The sequence below is a fragment of the Nematolebias whitei genome, chromosome 12 (assembly GCF_014905685.2).
Source record: "Nematolebias whitei isolate Nwh7 chromosome 12, NemWhi1, whole genome shotgun sequence".
Classification (NCBI taxonomy): Eukaryota; Metazoa; Chordata; class Actinopteri; order Cyprinodontiformes; family Rivulidae; genus Nematolebias; species Nematolebias whitei.
In genome coordinates, this window is record NC_056509.1 from 23,929,870 (window position 1) to 23,950,155 (window position 20,286).

Genomic DNA, 20,286 nt, shown 5'->3' on the forward strand with positions numbered 1-20,286 from the left:
AAAAAAAAAAAAAAAAAAAAAAAAAAAAAAAAAAAAAAAAAAAAAAAGAGATCAGGACAGCAGTGGCTGAAACGTTCTTACCCAAAAAAGTGAACCAAACTGTGGTAAAGTCTGAAGCCAACCAAAACATTTAGTGATTCATGTTGAAGTGTTAATTAAAGTCGAGGACTGACAGTTACTAATCGCGTAACCAACATAATTAAAAATCATGAGAAAGTGCTGCCATCATCCAGTGTCTACCACAGCCGACGTCGGCTTCTGTCTCTACCCTTGAGGAACCAGTTGTCACTGGTCCTCCTCACATTCTGCCACAACTTTTATCTTCCTCTCCCTGCCTCCCTCCATCGTCTCATTGATATGCCGCTGTTGCTCTTTGTGTGTACATGTGTGTCGGCATGGTCGCATGTACACGGTGTTTTGTGTTCGGTCCCATAGACACAGAACAGTCGTTTCTCACCGCTCGGCGCCTGAGGCAGAATAATAACAGGATGCTCTCAAAGGAAAAGCCTCTCCCCCCAGCTTTTTTTTCTCTCCCCCTGCCACAGCAGCTCTTGTCATCACTTCCCGCCTCTTGTTCTTGGACTAACGGTAAGCATCGTGTTAGAGCACTTGGAGGAGAAACAGGCAGGTAATCTCACTCTGCTTTGGCGAACCTCAAGAGGACTGCTGCTGCTGCTGGGGTTCAGCGTCCCTCCACTGCTCTGCTTTTCTTCTCATCTCTCGGCCTTCACTGAGGAAGTGGAGCCTTTTTTATATATATTTATTTTTTGCTGAAGCAACTCTTTCTGTGTCAGCTGAAAATGCTTCTTGGTATTTTCTGAAACGGGAAAAATCTGATGATATATGGGAGCGGCCCGCTGCTGCTCGCACACTCGATGATAGAGGTGCGAAATGATGTGATGAGATCGATATTTGAGCAGAGAGTAAAACATCGAGGGGGATTTCTGTGTCCGAGTTCATCGTTTTACGATTAGACAACCCCACAACAGACCAGGCTGTACAGAAAAAAGAACATTTAAGGCTTAACGTTAGGAATGCTCTGGCTTTCATGCTGAAGTGTTAAACTAAGATCAACCTATAGTGAGTCGTTTCGGTCATATATAGAAAATAACCCAACAAAGTTCAGTCAGGTCCTCTGGATGGTTTATTTTTTTGTTGAAATGTTTCATCTTTCATCCAAAGAACTTCATCAGTCCAATGAACAACACACTCACATGGTGGGCCAACCAGTTTGCTGGTGATAAGATGGTTTCTGGGTCCTGCCCTCTCCCCCGTCGACTCCTCTGAGGCAGCCAGAGCCAAAGTGGTTCAAAATATCAAAGTTCCTTGTTTTGCTGGCAATAAATACAATATAATCAACAAATCATTGATGTTTATGCCACGGAAATAGCCATTTTGGTGTTTGTTTGGTGACTACCGTATTTTTCGGCCTATAAGTCGTGTTTTTTTTTAACATAATCTATATGCCCTGCCACTTATAGTCCGACGCAATGTATTTATGGATTTTTTCCCATATTTATAAACCAATTTTGGCTGAGATATGACTGTTTTCATTCAAGCTGACTGAAAAAAAATTGTCAAGACAAAAAAAAACTGGACTTTATTTATTATACTTTATTGTTTTTGTCTTGAATTTTTTTAATTTACCAGGTCCTGGCTGATCGAGAATCCTCATCAACTACTAATGACTCAGTCGGCTTGCCAAAGTCCCCCCACCTTCGTTTTGCTTGCTGCTTGGAGCAAGTCAAACCAGCTGCACCGCCCAGTGAAATGCAGCTAATTTAACCATTAAAGTGCATGTATTAAGTAAAGTTCCACTAAGACACAGCTTTGCTATGATTTTGAGCAAACAAATAATTGTTTCAGGTGCTTTCTTGTTAAATTTTGAAGAAACGAGCAGCTTTCCTCCTTATTTTTTTTCCTCCCTCTGCTCGCTCCAGGAGCACAGAGTCAGCAAACACGTTTGAAATGCAGCTGATTTGACCGTTAACGTCCTTTTATTAAGCAAACGTTAGACTGACACACACCTTTACTATAATTTTGAGCAAACAAATAATTGTTTAAGTGTTAATCTTGTTAAAATCCTCCTGTGCATGCTTCCGCGGCCGCCACTTGGCAGCCCATCGATTTTTGGCACAACACCAGCCCACATTTCCAGGTTGTCAGCGGTGACGCGTAACAAACACGATGCGTTAGGTGCGCTGTATATTAGATGCGACGTATTTATGGACTTTTCCACTTTTTTAGACATATTTGGACTGATGCGACTTATAGGGTGGTGCAACGTTTACGGCAGAAAATACGGCAATAGTTAGTGTTAAAGTACCATCTTATCACCAGTAAAATGGCAGGCCCACTATGGGAGTGTGCTGCTTGTGGGACTGAGTTTGTTTGTGGCTCCTCGGACTGATGAAGTCCTTTGGATGAAAGACGTAATGTCTCAACAACAAAAAATAAACCGTCCAGATGACCTGACTGAACGTTGTTGGATTTTTTAAATCCGGATTATTAAGCATTAACTTTGATATAGAGCATAACATTAAGTATGATCTGCTATGAGTTGCGGATCACTGTCAGCTACTACCACGCCAAATATTAGGCCAACACCAATAAAACAGACTGAGTGAGAGCTGCTCTGTACAATAAGACTCAATGATAGGTCTTGGGTGTCCTCATTAGTTGTAACGCAGCTGTTGAGTGTCTGAACTTAGTTTGGTGTTAATGCTGCTCAAGACCTAGGGCTTTCCAGTGAAGATCAATCTGGACTGGTTAGTTCTCGTGTACCATGTAAGGTTGGACAGGCTTAGAGTCGTCTCGATCCCAACATTTTTCTTCTCTACATGTTTTTGTTTGCAATAAATAACATACTATCAAGAAATCGTTAAAGTTTATGCCACAAAAATAATCATTTGGGTGTTTGATATAGTCAGTCAGCTTTGGTGGCCATCTTGATTTAGATTGGCTGTAGAAGATCTAGTGGTTTGTGAGATATTTTGCTAACAGACAGGTCTGACTAAGAGTTTGCAGTAAAGAAACAGAAATCTCGTGATCTGTCAGTGCTCAGTGTTTGTGTTGGGATGACTATAGCCATTTTTATGTTTGTTAAAGCTGATTAGCTGTGGCAGCCATCTTGAATTAGATTGACTCCAAAAGTTAATCGGTTGCAGATGTACATCCAAAAAGTTTTATTGAAATTTGTCCGATAGTTCAGACAGACACACCAACACTTGCAGAGGAGAAAAAACAAACAAACAAAACCACATCAGTCGCCTTTCAGAGGTTAGTGATAACAAGATACCAGAGAGAGGAGGTTTTAATACTCCGATGGTGAAAGAAATACATGAGTGACTGCAGGGCAACACGGGCTGACACAATCCTCACACCCTCATAAAACAACAGTCACCAAAGGCTGTAACCAACCCCCCCACAGGCTGAGGTCAAGGACGCCAAAGAAACAGAAATACACAAACACAGCTGATGTCTGAACAAATACCTTGTTGTTCCCTCAAATCCTGTCCTATCTCACCTCCACATCAGCGCAGAACATATCTGATAAAAGATGAACAGTACTGTTAACAGTACCCCCCCCCCCCCCCCCCCACACACACACACCGCTTTCACACAATCATACAAGTCCTGATGAAGAAAAGACCGCAGCCTGTGATAAAGCTTCCATCAGCAGTCATAGTTACCTCAGCATGGAAAAGTGTGGAGTCATGTCAGGTGGAGGAGGAACTCAAACAGACATAAACAAGGCGTCCTCCTGTGAGAGAGCGGAGGACAGGGTGGCAGGGACACACTCCTGCTCCACAGAAACACAAAGAAGCTTCCGTCCATGGCCGCCAAGCTCAGATGAGATTACAACAAGGTAATTGGAACAGCAACACGGTTTCTCCCTCTTCCAGCACACAGTGTTCTTTTGACATGTTGTGGGAAACCTTTGAAATGATGGGCCCGAGCAGCTGAAAGAGGATGATGTACTTTAATTCACCCTGATGGGTACCGGTCCAATTAGGTAGCTATGGAAACACTCCACCTCCTCTACCTCCTCTACCTCCTCTGAAGTTAGTCTCTCCACCAAGACACTCTCAATAGCCGGACTCGCTTCGGCTGCTACGTCATTTGCGGGAGTAAATGTTTCGCGGTCAATTTCCCGATAGAGCAACCCGGGCACGGCGTTTCTGTTCTCGGGGCCCTGGAGTGGACAGGTCGATGGAGACCTGTCTGTCAGCGGGGGATGTGTGTCGAGGTAAACACCAGGAGGCACCCAGCAGGAGATCTGTGTGTTTTCTAGATATTAGTGTGAACGTAGGAGACATCTGTTCACGAAGGGTCAAAGCTCTGGTCGTTCTTATTGTAAGTGTTGCACAATTGTTGTTTTAATAGTGAAATTGTATGTTTATCCTAAAAATAAGTTAGTTTTTTAATTTATAGCTATATAAAAATGTATCAATTCATCAAAGGTAGCCTTTCAAAGCATTTTTCATATTTTGGCATCATAAAACCTGGAATTAAAACAGACTTTTGTATGTTTTGTCTCCATCCATCTATCCATCCAGGTCACAGGGATCATAGGTGCCCATATCCAGCTATCACTGTGTGAGAGGCGCTGGACTGGTCTCCAGTCCATCACAGGGATGGCAAACTCTCCCACCGAGTCTAGGCGGGAGCTAATGGCTCAGACACCGCTTGGTCTAGTGTTCGCCACTCCTAAAAAAGCCAGACAGACATGTACGAGCGCTTCTTGAAAAAAAACACCTGTTGGTAGCAGTCCTGTCTCCAGCCTTCTAACCGAGATGGAGAGAGGTCACTCGCTAACTCCTAGTTGATGGCGAAAACGTCCGAGACTTGCCTAGCTCTGAAATAAAAAAAATGAGATCCTATCTGCATGTTCTGCTCCATGGCAGATCTGCAGATTGTGCAGGTCAGAGCTGCAGATACATCCCATCCACTAACGTCTTCTTCTGGTCTTTTCTTATGTTGCATCACTAGCTGAAGAAAATGGGGAGTAGATCTACGGACATGACGCAATTTAAATGGTCTAGAGGTGGAGCCCACACAGTGGAGGGGCGTGGACAGTGTTGGTGTGCTGCGTGCAGGGTGAGACCCATCAGTGGCAGCTCTTGAAGGGCAAAGCCCATATGAAATACAACCATCACAGGGACATAGAGACAAACAACCATTCACTCTCTCACTCACACCTAGAGACATTTTAGAGTTATCAATCAGTCTAACATGCATGTTTTTGGTCTGTGAGAGGAAACTGGAGTACCCAGAGAAAACCGACACGTGCACAGAGAGAACATGCAAACTCCACTCGGATAGGTCCCCAGCTGGGATTCGATCCGGCAACCTTCTTGCTGAGGGGCAACGGCTCTAACCAGCTTACAATTTAGTAGGTCCAAAAATTTTTTTGATTAGTATAAGAAATGAGCCTTCAAGCATCAAAACATCTAAAAATGTATCATCAACATTCCTTTATTCATAAGTCATAGGTCCCACCACGTTCCCTGAGGTCAGCGGACCAGTTGCTCCTCACAGTTCCAGGAACTCATCTTAAGCGCAGAGGTGACAGGGCCAAGACTTTGGAATGAGTTACCTCTGCTTATCAGACTGGCCCCCTCCCTCTCGGTTTTCAAATCCCGTTTAAAAACTCACTACTATTCAGTAGCTTTCAACACCAGAGGATCTGTGTTTTGAACCTGTACGCTCCTCACTGGTTTGTCGTCATATTTATTATCTGCATCATTTTTATGTCGATATTTTGATTTACCTTATTTTGTATATTTCTTTGTGTGTTGCCTGTTCTTCTGTCTGTACAGCACTTTGGTTGGCCTTGTCACTGTTTTAAGTGCTCTATAAATAAAATGGTATGGTATGGATGGTTGGCAGAGCAGTGGTTAGAGCTGTCGCCTCTTGGGGGGGAAGTTGCATGTTTGCCTCCCAGCCTGGGACATTCCTGGATGGAGTTTGCATATTTTCTCCGGGTAATCCAGTTTCCTCCCACAGACCAAAAACATGCATGTTAGACTGATTGGTAACTCTAAATTGTTCCTAGGTGTGAATGAATGTTTGTCTCATTTGTCTCTATGTGTCCCTGTGATGGACTGGAGACCTGTCCAGGGTGTCCCTGCCTCTCCCACAGGGACTGCTGGATATGGGCACCTGCGTCCAGCGATCTGGGTACAGAAAATTTTTGGATGGATGAACAAATAGTGATGATTGACTGTCGACGAGGGAGAGGGTGGGCCCCAGAAACCATCTTAGCACCAACATAACTGTTTTTTTTTCCACTTTGGAGTAAGCTGTTGGTGGAGAATCAGCTTTGTTTGGTGCTTCCTCAGACTGATGAAGCCCTTTGGATGGAGGGCGAAACGTCTCAGCACAAAAAAAGAAACCATCCACATGACCTGACTGAAAATTGTTGGATGATTAAATAGTGCCTCTATTTTTCTACAAAACAGGTTAGAACAGTTTTCTAAAGGCCGTTTTTCACTAAAATGTTAGTTACCAAGAAAAAAAAAACCGTGGAGGAGGGAAACCCAGAAAGAGCTCATAAATCAGGAGTGTCATGGAGAAGAACTTAAAGTCTGTAGCCGTGCTAATGGCTCAGAGATTGCACCGGCACAGAGGTGCTTTGAGCTCATTCCTAACTTCAGCTCACTAATATACTCATGATGATGATGATGATTGTTGTTGTTGGTGTTTAGACAATAATTATTTCCATGTTTTTAGTATGGTGTTAGCTTTAAAACACATGGAAACATCTACAGATGTGAGAAAAAATAACATACAACTCTTTCATGCCCAGGATTTTACACAAAGACATAAGAAAGAATGTGGTCACTATCATTTTACTCTAAAGTCAAATGTACAAAAACACACTGTGAGGGTGATAATACGGTAAAAGCAGAACTCGAGTTCTGCAACGGTGAAGCCTAATCAGTGCAGACATTTGAACAGATCACAGATCTAACAAAGTAAATCAACAAACAAGCCAAAACTGATCTAGGATTAAACACGGCACACACAGTAGCACCGGTGACCTTTTTAAGGCCTCGTCGCATGCTGAAGTTCTCAAATGTCATCATTCTGTGGTGCAAGCGCCACAAAGAAAGTTCTCTGTGGACTGAGTCGGAGGCACAAACGACAGAGTCCGATATCTGGAAACCTTGGCACTTGGTCAAGGTGTCTATCGTCATTCACATCACACGTGGTACATGAGGTGGAACAAAACTATGTACACAGGGTCCCAGTTACATCCAACAAAAATACAAATTGTAAAGACAAAACAGTTGCAAGATCCAAGACATGAACTAAGAAATACGCTAAACTAGGAATATACTAAGCGCTAACTTGGCAAGCTTCCTGATCAGCTTCCAACATCACCGTGAAGACGTTCAGTTATGGTCAGTGTTCCCGCAGACGTGCGGCTCGGAAGATGAATTTTTAGGAAACAAAGAAAGCTGCAGAGACGCTCCGAGCATCAACGCTCCTGTTGAAAAGACTATTTTTGGCTCAAGTAATACTTTTCAGGAGACATAGGAAGTCGGTCTTGATAAGTGTTTGTGAAACCCATTTGCAGCTCATGCGGGAGACGTTCCATACAGAGAGAAAACACTCACGCACGCACGCACGCACGCACACACACGCACACACAGGAGTACAGTCTGAGAAACTGCGGCTGTATTTGTGTCAGTCGATAAGGTAGTGCTGTGAGACTGCGAGAGTCGAGGAGGGGGGAGGGAAATGAGGACTAGACAGAGAGATGGAGGGAGAGATTAGAGATGGAGAGAGATGCACGGTGGGTTCGAGAGGCGCTCCCCACCGGCTCGCTGAAATCAGTCCTGGCCCAATTTCACAGGAAGCACTAAACCCGTCCATTATCTCCTGACTCGTTGGCTGTCAGACGCCAGCTCGTCCACGCCCTGACAGATGACGACAGGTCTGTCTGTGCAACTGTCTCCACACACACACACCAAAAAACAAACACACACAGAGAAACCTCCTGGCTGGTTACATAATTCATGCACTGCATACCTGCCCCCCCTCGGGGAGGGTGCGTATGGCTGAGATGAGGTAAGCAGAGGTTGTGAATGACTGGATCTGTGTGTGTGTGTGAGAAAGAGATATGACTCCTCTTCCATCCCAGCTGCTAGTGTTATGATGGCATTCATCTCTCACCCAAAACAAAGTCATTACATCATCAGCGTTGTGCTTCACAGTCTGATAAAAAATAAAAAGTTAGGGAGAGACGTGCTGCAAAAAGAGCTGCTTGAAACAACTTCTGTAGAGAAAACATGATGTGATGTTTCTTTGTTCGGTTCACACCACCAGAGCAAGATTAAAAACACGTCGGTGTTTTTCCACGTACACATTAGTGTGAAAATATGAGTGTTGTGCCTTTATCTTTAGTCTACCAGGATTTAATTATAGAAATATAAGTGATTAAGATAAGATCTGAGAATGAACACAAGCTAAGTGGGGTTTTGTGGAAAAGTATGAGCACAAAATATCTTACCTGTTTTAGATAGCTCATGAAAAGACCTCACTTTGGAAAAACAAGAGTTTAATTCTGTCTGGATTGATGAGCTAAATGTTGGTCCAAGATGGACCAGGACTAATGTGGATCGTCACCATTTTAAAACAATTACAGTCTAAAAAAGTCAAATCATTTTATATGAATGCTACTTGATACATCGGGTGGTTAACGGTTCATGTATCCAAACAGAACTGTCACAGTACTGGAGTTTTGGACAAGTTCTATAAAGTACACAATAAATATGTTTGTCACTGCTTCTATCTAAAAGCAGGCACATGTTTTATTTAAATATATCTTTTTAACAGTCATGACAGAAAAGAGACAAAAGCAGATACTACTACTATTTAAAGGACTGTGCATCAAACTAACATGAAGCTAAAGATCTGCCTCTTGGGTTCAATTCAACTGTGAGCATGAGCAGCACCGGAGAGCCACAGGGGGTGGAGTATGGCAAGCAGTTACCCCATATAATGTAGGCTTTGGGATGATGTATGCCATTTGTGTATTTATTTTGACAGTCCTTACATTAAGAGTAATTTACTAGAGAAGCTCAGTGTGAGTGTTTAACATTTTATTCATTTAGTATTTTTGAATCAGATGTTATTCAGTTGTCATGGCTTTTTATTTTTGCTTCAAATCATGGTCTAATTAATTAAAGCAAACAATGTTCTTGCCTTTATAATATTTTATTAACCCAAAGTACAGCTCAGATTAGAGCTGTACTTTCTAACCCTGGCCCGGCCTGACCCATAATAATGTGCGGGCCGGTGTCGGGCTTTTTATTGCATCAGCAGACGTGCGCGGCTGACAATCCAATTATATGGTAACATGACTTGCCATACATATCTGTCACACGCGGCCATTTGTCCGCGCGTTGACTGGCCTTGAAAGAGGTAAAAAAAAAAAAAAAAAAAAATCAGTTAAAGTAAAGAAAGACGTTCAAATAAATGAGGCATCTTTGTTCTTTCCTTTACAAGGTGGTGTAATTTAAAAAAAGATTCAGCTGCACTCAACAGACGCGCGTGGCTGATGACCCAAACAGGCGAGATCCCAAAATATTTGACATGTCAGAGCAGGGTCCGTGTCTGAATAATGCAGAATTCAGGCAGAAGCAGGGATTTAATGCACTTTGTTGGCCATGAAAGGACAAACACCCCCTCAGCTCTGATTTTTGGCCCCTTTTTAATCAGCCACACCGACCGTTAATAACTATATAAGCAGTCAAAGCTTAGTTAAAAATATTGGGGGGGGGTTCGGGTATTGGACCTGTAATTACTGTTAATTCGTCGGATCGGGTTGGGTTCGGAAATGATGGCTACGGGATGGGGCCGGGCCAGGTCGGATTTTTTCAGACCGAATGCTACTCTAGCTCAGATTGGATAATAAAAATAAAAAGCTCCTTACTGGCAAATACTGGTTTATTTTTCTGGCTCTACTTCAGGGAACAATTAAAACAAACAACAATAACAACAAATTAGCATTTGGCATTTACTTCCTGCTGTACAGAACACACTCAAAACTGCGCCCCTCATAAATCCCTCCTTGACTTTGCAGGTTTCACATATATGGTAATTTACTCTGAATTCTTGTTTACTGCCAGTGCAAACGGCAGCAGCAACTAGCTAGCTAGGAGGAGCTAGCTGTAACACTTCCTGTGTGTAACGTGTCATTTCCTGCATGAAATGTTTGAGTCCAGAGTTGGTTTAAGATAAAAGTAACCCACTTTGATCCTGGCCACACTTGGAGTAACGTTTAGGTCATCAATCTGGTTCAGTTAATTTCTCCAAAGTGAGGCTTTTCAAAGAGCTACTGACAACAGGTAAGATATTAACTATTTGTAACCTTTCAACAGAACTCCACTTCAAAAGATCTGAACTATGGATTTATTAGCTAGGATTAGATCAGAGATTAGAAATTAAACTGACTGCACGTTACAAACTCACAGAGAGATGAGTTAAATTGTTTGTCAGTCTCAGAATGTCACTTTCAACATTCTGTCTGTTTTGGTTTGTTTCTTTGCTGTTCTCTAAACCGGATCAGTACCTTCCGACATTCTTCGCTGGTTGCCTGGGAACTACACTCAGTTAACCAATATTCACGCACATAATGCCCCACAAAACCAAAAATAATCTGCTTAATGCTTCAACACATTTTGTGGAGAGGGTTTAAATTTCACGTGCGTGTAACGGTTTATTGTCCAGGCCTGATTGTAGAACAAAAAAAACCCTTGCGAAAAAAGTAAAAAAATGTTTAAATCACAGCAATCGCCCTCACGCAGAACGTTACAAGTATAGTTATTTGTTAAAACACCTGCCTGCGGAGGCGATCTTTACTCTGGGAACACGTCTTGTGGACCTTTGCGTTGCACTGCGGTGTACTCTGTGTTTTTCCGGCTGCCCTGGAGTTATGGCAGCTCGGCTGGAGTAATTCTTGTGGCTCTGAATCCTTTAAAGGTCCCCGGTGGCTCGGGCTGTAATGCTCTTCCAGGTTTGGCCAATAACGTGTCAGGAGCTGTGGTCGGACTCACCTATCATTTCTCAATGGTCTTTTTATTACATTGACAGAGCAATAATGTGGGACGAGGGGATATGTTGGAAAACACAGAGCAGGGTGATAATTATGATAAGGAAGAGAAGCAAGATGAATGGAAAACAGTCGTAATCTGATATGGAAGGGGTTGTTGTTGCCATGGGTAAGACTACAATTTATTTTCACCAAAACAAGCTTTAAGGACTAAAACTGGGTGTACAGACGAGGTCTCACTGGGTTCACACTTCAGCGTAGCTGGCTTTGTTTTCCTCTGGGCGCTCGGAGAACGTGAAAATAAACTCTGATCTTTAAAAAAGTGGATCAACGCATGGAATATGAGACATCCACGGTCACACAAAGCACTCGGGCGTTTCTGCCCCAAAACATTTTTGGCCGCACCGCGGCTCAGCCACGAGGCGTTTGTGGTTCTGACTGCAGATTGGGAACGAAACACGTTGGAGTGGATAAAATCGTGGGATTGCCGTTGCTAGGCAACCATAATTGAGGGCCAGTGACTCCTTGTTACAGTCTAATGTGACAGCAAGATGGGAATGAGTAAAGTGCATGCAAGTAAAACGACTGATACAAATACACACCGGCACTGTGAAGAAGTTTAAACCACTGTTCATTTATGTCCATTTTATCCACGAGGATCTAGACTTTCTTTTCTGGAAATCTCTTAAAGAGGTCGTGATTGAGCTTTCCCAAGGTCTTTCAAAGTTTTTCTTGGGGCTTTTCTCTAATTTTCAGTCCAGTGCTTGTATCTGACAATAACAGGACATGTCTGCTTAAAGACAGGAGACAAGTGAAACATGTGCATGAAAACCTTACCTAAAACACTTCCTGCTGTAGATCTACAATAATAAAACAAACCAATGAACTGATGACGTTTAGGTCTAATTAGCTTGTTTCATGTGTATATTATTTTTATTGTCATTCGCATCACATGTGGTACATGAGGTGGAATGAAATTGTGTACTCAAGGTCCCAGTTAGACCTAAAAATAGCAGAACTATAAAGTATAAAAAGAAACAGTATTTAACAGTCCAACAGTGTCCAGTCAAATTATCTGGACGATTTCTTTTGTTGCCGAGATGTTTCGTCCTTCATCCAAATGACTTCTTCAATATGAGGAACCACCAACAAACTGTTTTCCACAAACAGCACACTCCCGTAGAGGAAAAAACAGCTTGCTTGTGATTTATTTTATTTTATTTATTTTATTTTTGCTGAGACATTTCATCATTCATCCAAAGAACTTAAAGGACAAAACATCTCAGCAAAAAAAAAAGTCCAGATGACCTGTCTGAACATTATTGGATTTTTTTGAACCTGAGTTATTAAGCATGAATTTTGGAGTATTTAACAACAATTAGCATTAACTAAAGCTTTTATTTTAATCACACTTACTGCTAACGTTGTAGCAAAACTTACTCACTGAGGAACAACAAACTAATTTGTAGATGTAGCTGCTGACTGGCAGGGCACTCCTTTGCTTATGCACTTTTGTGATTATTTTTCCTCCTTCAGCAGCTCCTTCTTCAGGGGTCACCACAGCAAACTAACTCACACAAAAACTTAATTGTTTTTACGCCGTATGTCCTTCCTGACACAACCACAGACCACCGAGCTACCACAGCCCTCTGTGTGGAGCAGGGTGCTGCTATCTAGGGCTCCTGGGGGAGCACCTGGGGGAGCACCTGGGGGAGCACCTGGGGGAGCACCTGGGGGAGCAGACGGTGGGGGATGGGCCTTGCTCAGGTGCCCAGAGTGGCACAAGTAAGGGTGGATGTTTCACCTATCCCACCCACATTTTGATGTCGTCAGTCTGGGGAGTTGAACCAGCGACCTTCCGATCACAGGCCCACCTTCTCTAACCTCTGCGCCACCACTCCCCATATGCTTTATTGTGATATCGATGCAAAATGCTTGTAGGAAACATGAAGCTACACCATTTGTTCTTGGTCAGAAAAGGAAAATGTCACATCCCCAGAGCCTCAAAGGTAAAGTTGACCTGGGATAAATTGCTGCTTTAACAAGTCTGAACACTGCCCACCCTGTGGGCCCCAAGGGGCCGCACACCATCAGTGGATGACCACTGGTTTAAATGAGCTAAAGTGATAAATGAAAATGTGCATAAATCTAGTTTCTTCTCTTAGAGTTTGATAGAAGTTCATCTGTGACTTGTGGTCAAAGCATACGAACATCTTAGGTCCCGTCCACACGGGAACGCTGTTTTTCCAAAATGATCTTTTTTCTCATCAGGTTTAGAAATGGTTTCGTCTACATGAAAACACAGCAAACGACACGAACGCTGTAGTAACTACACCAGGCCACGCAAGTGATGGTAGCAAATAAGATCAGGACGACAAGCTGGGTTTGCATTTCCACTCTTCTTACCTATCATGGGCGATTCGATGAAACTCCAGGCGTTGCTCTGAGGGACATACGACTGAAGGACGCCCGCCGAGCGCCCGGCTTCGTTCACGCCCCCGAAAACGTAGACCTTCCCTCCGCACACAGTGGCAGCCGCTGAATGAACCGGTTTAGGAAGAGGAGAAACCGTCTCCCATGTGTTGGTGATCGTGTCGTACCTGTAGAGAAAACAAATTACTAACTTTAATTTTAATGTTCGACAGTTCAGAAAAATCAAAGCTCGGTTTACCACACTCTAATTAAAATAAGTCACGGTAAGGAACCAACAAGAGTTTACAGAAAGTCTGGTTCAGAAGTCCCTGCTGCTCTAAATTCAGTGTGAAACGCTGAGATTTGGCTGCAGAGCTGACAGATATAATTAGCAGAATGCCTCCACCACCAGGGAAGATGAAAAAGCCCAACTATTACATACAATGACAGCAATTAAGGCAATTACACAAAACAACATATGTTGGGAGCTACAAGCCATTAGTCTCTAGAGCCGGTCTGTGTCAGGGCTGAGTTTTGGACCTTTCTCAATAAGCGCTCGTTGGCAGAGACTTCAAGCTGAAAACTCAAACAGTCCCGAACAGACGTGGAGAGATAAAAGAGCCTGACCCAAAGAGCATACCGGTTCACTGGATCCCCCTTCAGCATGAGTCAGGTGTTTTTATTGGAGACTTCCTCCATTTGCATTCGTCTTTGGCGTGTCTTTGTGTTTGGACACGAGTGTGTGAAGCGGTTGACTTGTGGTTACATTAGCGCGGAGTGTTAGCGATGTAATCCCGCGTCCACGGGCCACTGATCAAAGCAGCCGCGCTGACAGCTCTCCAGCTGGAGCGGGCCTCATTAAGGAGATCCAGGATCTGTGATTAAAACACACATCCCTTCAGAGTAAAGCAAACCTTCCTAATCAAGGTTGTGTCTTTGTTGAGAAAAGAAAAGGGAAGAAAAAAAAAAACGCCTTTGTACGAAAGCCTGTCACCAGGATGACAAACCGTACACTTAAAACACTTCAGGGATGCCCAGAAAAAGCAAAGTCTCACCTAAAAAGCTTTATTTATTTATTTTTGTTGCTTTTAATCGGATTTCTCCGCTGAGATCACCAACCTTCATTAGGCCACAGGTGTCTTTTATTTTTCTTTTATGCGCCCGTGTAACAGTATTTACTGCGATGGCTCCCCGTGGCATTTGAAGCCAGGCTGAATTTAAATGACACCGGGGAGCACTGCCTGCATCAGCCTTCCAGTGAGAAGGCTTTTAGGTAAAGTGCACGAGGAGATGGGCGAATTACCCTTTGGGAATGCACTCCTCGGGGGTCCGATAACGTCGTCGGCAGCTGCCGCAGAGAAGGGGGAGGGTTTAAATTCACAGTCTGTCTGAGGGGGAGGTGGTGACGAAAGAGGCCACTCCAGGTGAGGGGGACGCGAAACACTCAGAAGTGCCAATTAGTACCGTTTAACCACGAACACAGCAGACTGAGTGATGAGACGGGGTAACAAGCACATGTCTCCGTCTCTGGCAGATGTAATTACCGCTCAGACGGCATCGGGAGAGCTCGGTAAATTTAAGGGTCGGACTCTGCTGAGTGATGCTGATTGGAGGAGTCCAACAGGACGGCGGCTAAAAGCTGGTCACGAAATTAACTGGACCCGGCGCAGAACTCTTCACACAGCTCGGCCATGTTGGTTCAGAAACGCACAGGGAGCAACTTCTAAACAAATTCCCTCCTTGGAGTCAGAGAAATAAAACAAACAAACCAACCATTAGAAAGATTCAAACTGGGATAGATTTACCACTGAAAGACCCCCTCCCTGGGTTATGGACCAATTTATGTAAATATGCTGTTTTTCCAAACAGTTGATGCCTCGGTGGAGGATTTTCACTCAAGGTCCGGCCACATCTTTAAAAATCTGCAGTTTCAGGCAGCTGGAGAGACAAACCCATGAACTGATTCTGTCAACGTGTGATTATAAAGATTAATCTTTGGTTTCAGCTGTTTGATCATGTGACTGAGCTAAAAATAGCTTTGAACAGAGATGAATGCAGGTTCAGTTAGTGCACTCAAAGATCTTATTATTATTGTACATGTTTAGATCATAGACGGTAGAAAAATAAAACTACATAACATGTTAACAACAAAGCAACCAGTGACTTACAGCCAAAGGTCAATTTATTCATTTATGCCTCTTTTCCATTAGTGCCAGTTCAGCATGGCACAGCTGGTTTTCCACTAAACTCCAGTGTAATGGTTCCAGTGGGCGGGTTCAGAGTTCGAAAACTGACGTCACGCGCCTCACCAGCTGGTGGTGGTAAGACCCTGGAACAGGCTTCGTATACAGGGTGAGAATTTATTTAGAAGTTTCTGGTAAATTAAAAAGAATACAGATTATTAAAATTTTCAAATTAAACACACACATACACATATATATATATATATATATATATATATATACACATCTCCTGCTACAAAAACATCTATATTTAAAATTGTAGTTTTTGATCATTTGATGTCTTTGCACTCATTGCGTCTACTTTTATTGTTCAATTTAGATGTGTGGTTTTGTTTCTTATGTACAGATTATTATATTATTTTAGCTTTGCTTTAAAGTTTAATTCTTATTTTGTGATTTGTACGTCTGTGGGTTAGAATAAAGTTGATCTAAAGGCTGTGTCTCTTCTTTAAACATATTTGAGGGAAATATTCATGAGATCCAATAATTTTGTGTCTTTTTATGATTTTTCAGCTGAGTCAACTTTAACAGATTATTAAATAAAGTAATTAAAGTGAAAACAAGATTTCATGATAAAGTCAGCACAGTTTATTTATTTTTAATCTTCACTGATGAAAAAAAAATCCATTAGTTTTTATACATAAAATATTTTTAAAAATCATTTCAATCCTCCGTCCCAGACCCGTCCAGTCCTCCCCTGCCTGCCGGGGCTCGGGGTCCGGCTTCGCACGCTCCTGCATGTCGGCAGCACGGAGGATCCTCCGCGGTGACCAGCGGCGCTCGGAGCTGGGAAGATGACACCCTGCCCGGCCTGAGGGGGCTCCGAGGAGAGGACCGGGGGGACCGGCGGAGCTCCATCCAGCTCTTTCTGAATTTTGTTGTTGTCCACCAAACACGTAAAACACCTGAACTTCAGCATTAGACCACAGTGTTCTTATTGTTTTAAAATCTTTAAAATAGATCCAGCCGTTCCACCAAGTTCGAGTTATTGCAAATGTCGGATTGGGTTGTTGTAAAAGTTTCTCAAACAACCATCGACTCCACCCCCTGACCAATCAGAGACTGACAGTGTTCTGACGTCACGTATTAAGGCCAGCACGGCACAGTTGGACCTGGAGCAAAATGGGTCCTGAAAAAGGGGCTGGTTCCATGAATCATTGCTAGCGGAAAAGCCTTGGAACCGTGCAGAACCGAGTCGAACCATGTCGTATAGACGATAATATAAAAGGCCCGTTATTCTCTTGTTAGGCTGTAAAAGTATCTTTAAAAAACATCCCGTAAAGGATGAAACTACCGGTATCAGCAGGCTCAGTACCTCTAAAACACAGTTTATACCCAGTAGACTCAATATTCAAAGACCTGAGTTAAAAACTCTAAAATCCCTTTGTTGCTGATCAAGATGTTTTTAGTCTGAGGAGCTCTAAACTAAAAGACGATGTACCTGACAGGTTTACAGTCTCCATTAACTACTCCTGAGAAGCTGACTTTAATAAAACATTGTTGCTCTTTACCACTGGAACCAACTTGTTAACACGTTAGGGTCAGGTTTAGAAAGGAAAGACGTCTTGTTTTTAAAGGAGAGTGTCACTTTATTGGATTTTGAGCTAAAAACATTTATTTATTCATTTACAGGTTTTAAGTCTGATTGGGTGTACTGGTGGCTACAAAACACAAAAAGTGTGACAGAATCTCAACATCCAACACTAGAAACTAGAAAAAATGGCTGCAGTTCTGTCAGTTGATTAAATATTGAGCTAGAAACCAGTGTTGTCCAACATCTGGTTTGAGCTCCAACAGATAAAACAAGATCTTTACTTCAACCTTACAGCTACTGGATTCAACTCTGTTAGCAAAACATCTCATTAAGCACTAGTTGGATTGTATTAAAACATTCAGTAAACATTCATTACATGTGCATCTACAACTGATAAACTTTTACAGTTAATCCAATTCAAGATGGCCATGACAGCCAATAAACCTTAGGATTCGCAAAAATGGCTCTAACTCAGTAAGTCTTTCAGATACTGCACAAAGATATGTTGTAGTAGTAGCTGAGCATTATACCAAACACATAGTTCATGCATTTGACGTTTTTACCTAAAACTTTGGCATTAACTGTTGGATTCAACTTTGTCTGTTAGCAAAATATCTCATGACTCACAAGATTAATTTTAATGAAACTTTCAGAAAATGAACATTTGGTGTAGATCCAGAACTGATAAATTTTTAGAGTCAACCCATTTCAAGATGGTTGCTACAGATAATCAAAATTAGCCAGCACAGGAATGTCCATAACTCCATCGATTTTACAGATATCACACTCAAACTTGATGTGGTGGTAGCTGAGAGTCATTCGCTGCACGGACTCTGAGCTCCTACAGGTTGCACGAGGCGTTGCTATATCAGAGTCAGAGATTCTTTGTCATTCGCACCTCATGTGGTGCATGTGGTGGCTCCACCACATGCACCACATGAGGTGCGAATGACAAAGAATTATCTGTAGCTGCAACTGCAACTCCGTCATTTCACAACATGTAATCTGAGTTGTCTGACACAAATTATATGCATTCCTTCAAAAATATACTAGATTTTTAAATTTATAATGAACTTAACCACTTAATGTGTTTTTGTGTGTGTGTGTGTGTGTGTGTGTGTGTGTGTGTGTGTGAAATTTAACTCTCAATGGTGTGGGATTATATTTGTTTCATCTTTAAGGCACTTTCATGGGAAATAACCCTCCAGGCTTGTAATTTAAAAGAACAGCAAATAGTTTAAAGCATAAAAACAAACAACAACAATGGACCCAATCCTTCTGCTGGACTTCTTGGTTTACTGAAGTTCTTAGATTCTGATCAGTGCTTACATCATCTTTTATTCCACTTCAGAACTGTGGGCAAAGAGAAGCGAGGACACGAACAAGCTGAATAACCGGAGTGGTTTTCTCACTCTCAGATAATAATGCACTCCTGTGAAACACACTCTGTCATGTCGCCGGGACGCACACGATTCAAAATGGGCTGTAAAAAGCCATTAGTGTAAACACGGCGCCGCTTTCATTCAGCCGCGAGGGTCAGGAGTTCTTCTAAAGAGGAACACGTGTGGGTCAGACGCAACTCGGCGTCTCACGCTGTCTCCGAGATCGCCCGTTTGATTGAATTCATTACACGAGTGATTCACCGTCAAGCATTTAATACGAACCGTGACATTAAGACTGACAGTGAAAAGATATGAATATACATCTCCTCCGAGGCCGAGGAGATAGAAGATGAAACGACGGCAGAAACAAAGGTATCCGTGCTGCTCTCTCCTGTAAAATGTAGGTACGGTAGGTTTATTTCTGTGTTCCCGACTGCGGCTGCTGAGCCACTGTAGGAGTTTATCCATCAACGTGTTATGCTGCTTCGATTGCGTAAAAAAAAAAAAAAAATGTTTGTACACAAAGACTGATCACTGCTTGAAGCTCTGTAATCGCGTGTAGCTCCTGACAGGGCGCGTTTCATCACGCAGGGACAATCATCTCTAAAAATGCAGCTGCGGGATTACAGCAGAACAAACAACGCGAGGATTGGGTGCTTTTTAACGCCGGCTGACAGACACAAAGACAGACTGGGAGGAAGGGGAGGACGAAACTGTGAACGGGGGACTCTCGAGCAGGTTCGACTCAATGTGCTTATAAAAACCACAGCTACAGCTAATGTGTCACCATTTAAAATCAGGCAGGTGGAAGGCAAGCCCACACAGTGCGACTGTGCTGCTACACGAGTGCCAGCTAGCACCGTTCTGGCCTTTAGTTCTTCCATGACCAGACTGGATAAGAGCCAGAACGCTTGAGGAGCGCAGGTGAAATCAGACAGTTGCTGTGGAAATGATGCAGTCGCACCTGCCATGTTTGTTTATGTTGACTCCAGACGAGCTTTCTAGTTCTCCTCTTGCCTGCCTGCTCCGACTAACGCTAATGAAAACTAATCTCTGTCGGCGGACCATTAGGAGACGACACGCACTAAATAGCAGGCGCTAAATAAAAGGCTGGGGGAAAAGTGACTGAAGGGCAAATTTAAAAGCTGAGCACATTCGCAGGAGGTTGACGGACAGGTTCAAAATTCAGCCGCAAGGTACAGTATATTACAAATTAGGGTTAGAGTTATGGTCAGGTACTTGCGTTTAGTTAAACATTTGGTTAAATGGTCAGGACGATGAGGAAAAAACATTTAAATCAAACAGAGCTTAGAGAAAACATTAGGGTCAAGATGTTTGTAGGCTAAAAGGGCTACAGGTCAGAAAGTGACAGCCTTTAGTCTGGTTATTTTGAAATGAAAGAAATGTAAAATTACCATGTACCATTACCATGATCTGGGCCGGATTTTAGCAGGGGCTTACAGGGGCTGCAGCCCGGGGCCCCGGCATTTCAGGGGCCCCCGAAGGATGTTTTATGTTTTTGTGAATGGATAGTGTCAGAATTTAATCAATGACTATGATGATTTTGACAGCACCAATGAAAAATGTTCCAATTTGTTCTGGAAAACGTCCATCTTGAATGCTTGCTTGTTATTGGTCCACTTTTGACGC

At 42.8% G+C, this 20,286-nt stretch overlaps 1 protein-coding gene across 1 annotated transcript in view; it reads right to left on the reverse strand.

The window, feature by feature from the left end:
• The window catches only part of LOC119418463 (kelch-like protein 29), a 405,803-nt gene that overhangs the window by 24,506 nt on the left and 361,011 nt on the right, over positions 1-20,286 (reverse strand). Inside the window, exon 13 of the mRNA XM_037685752.1 lies at positions 13,472-13,665. Coding sequence (XP_037541680.1) covers positions 13,472-13,665 — 194 coding nt within the window. The remainder of the gene's footprint in view (positions 1-13,471; positions 13,666-20,286) is intronic.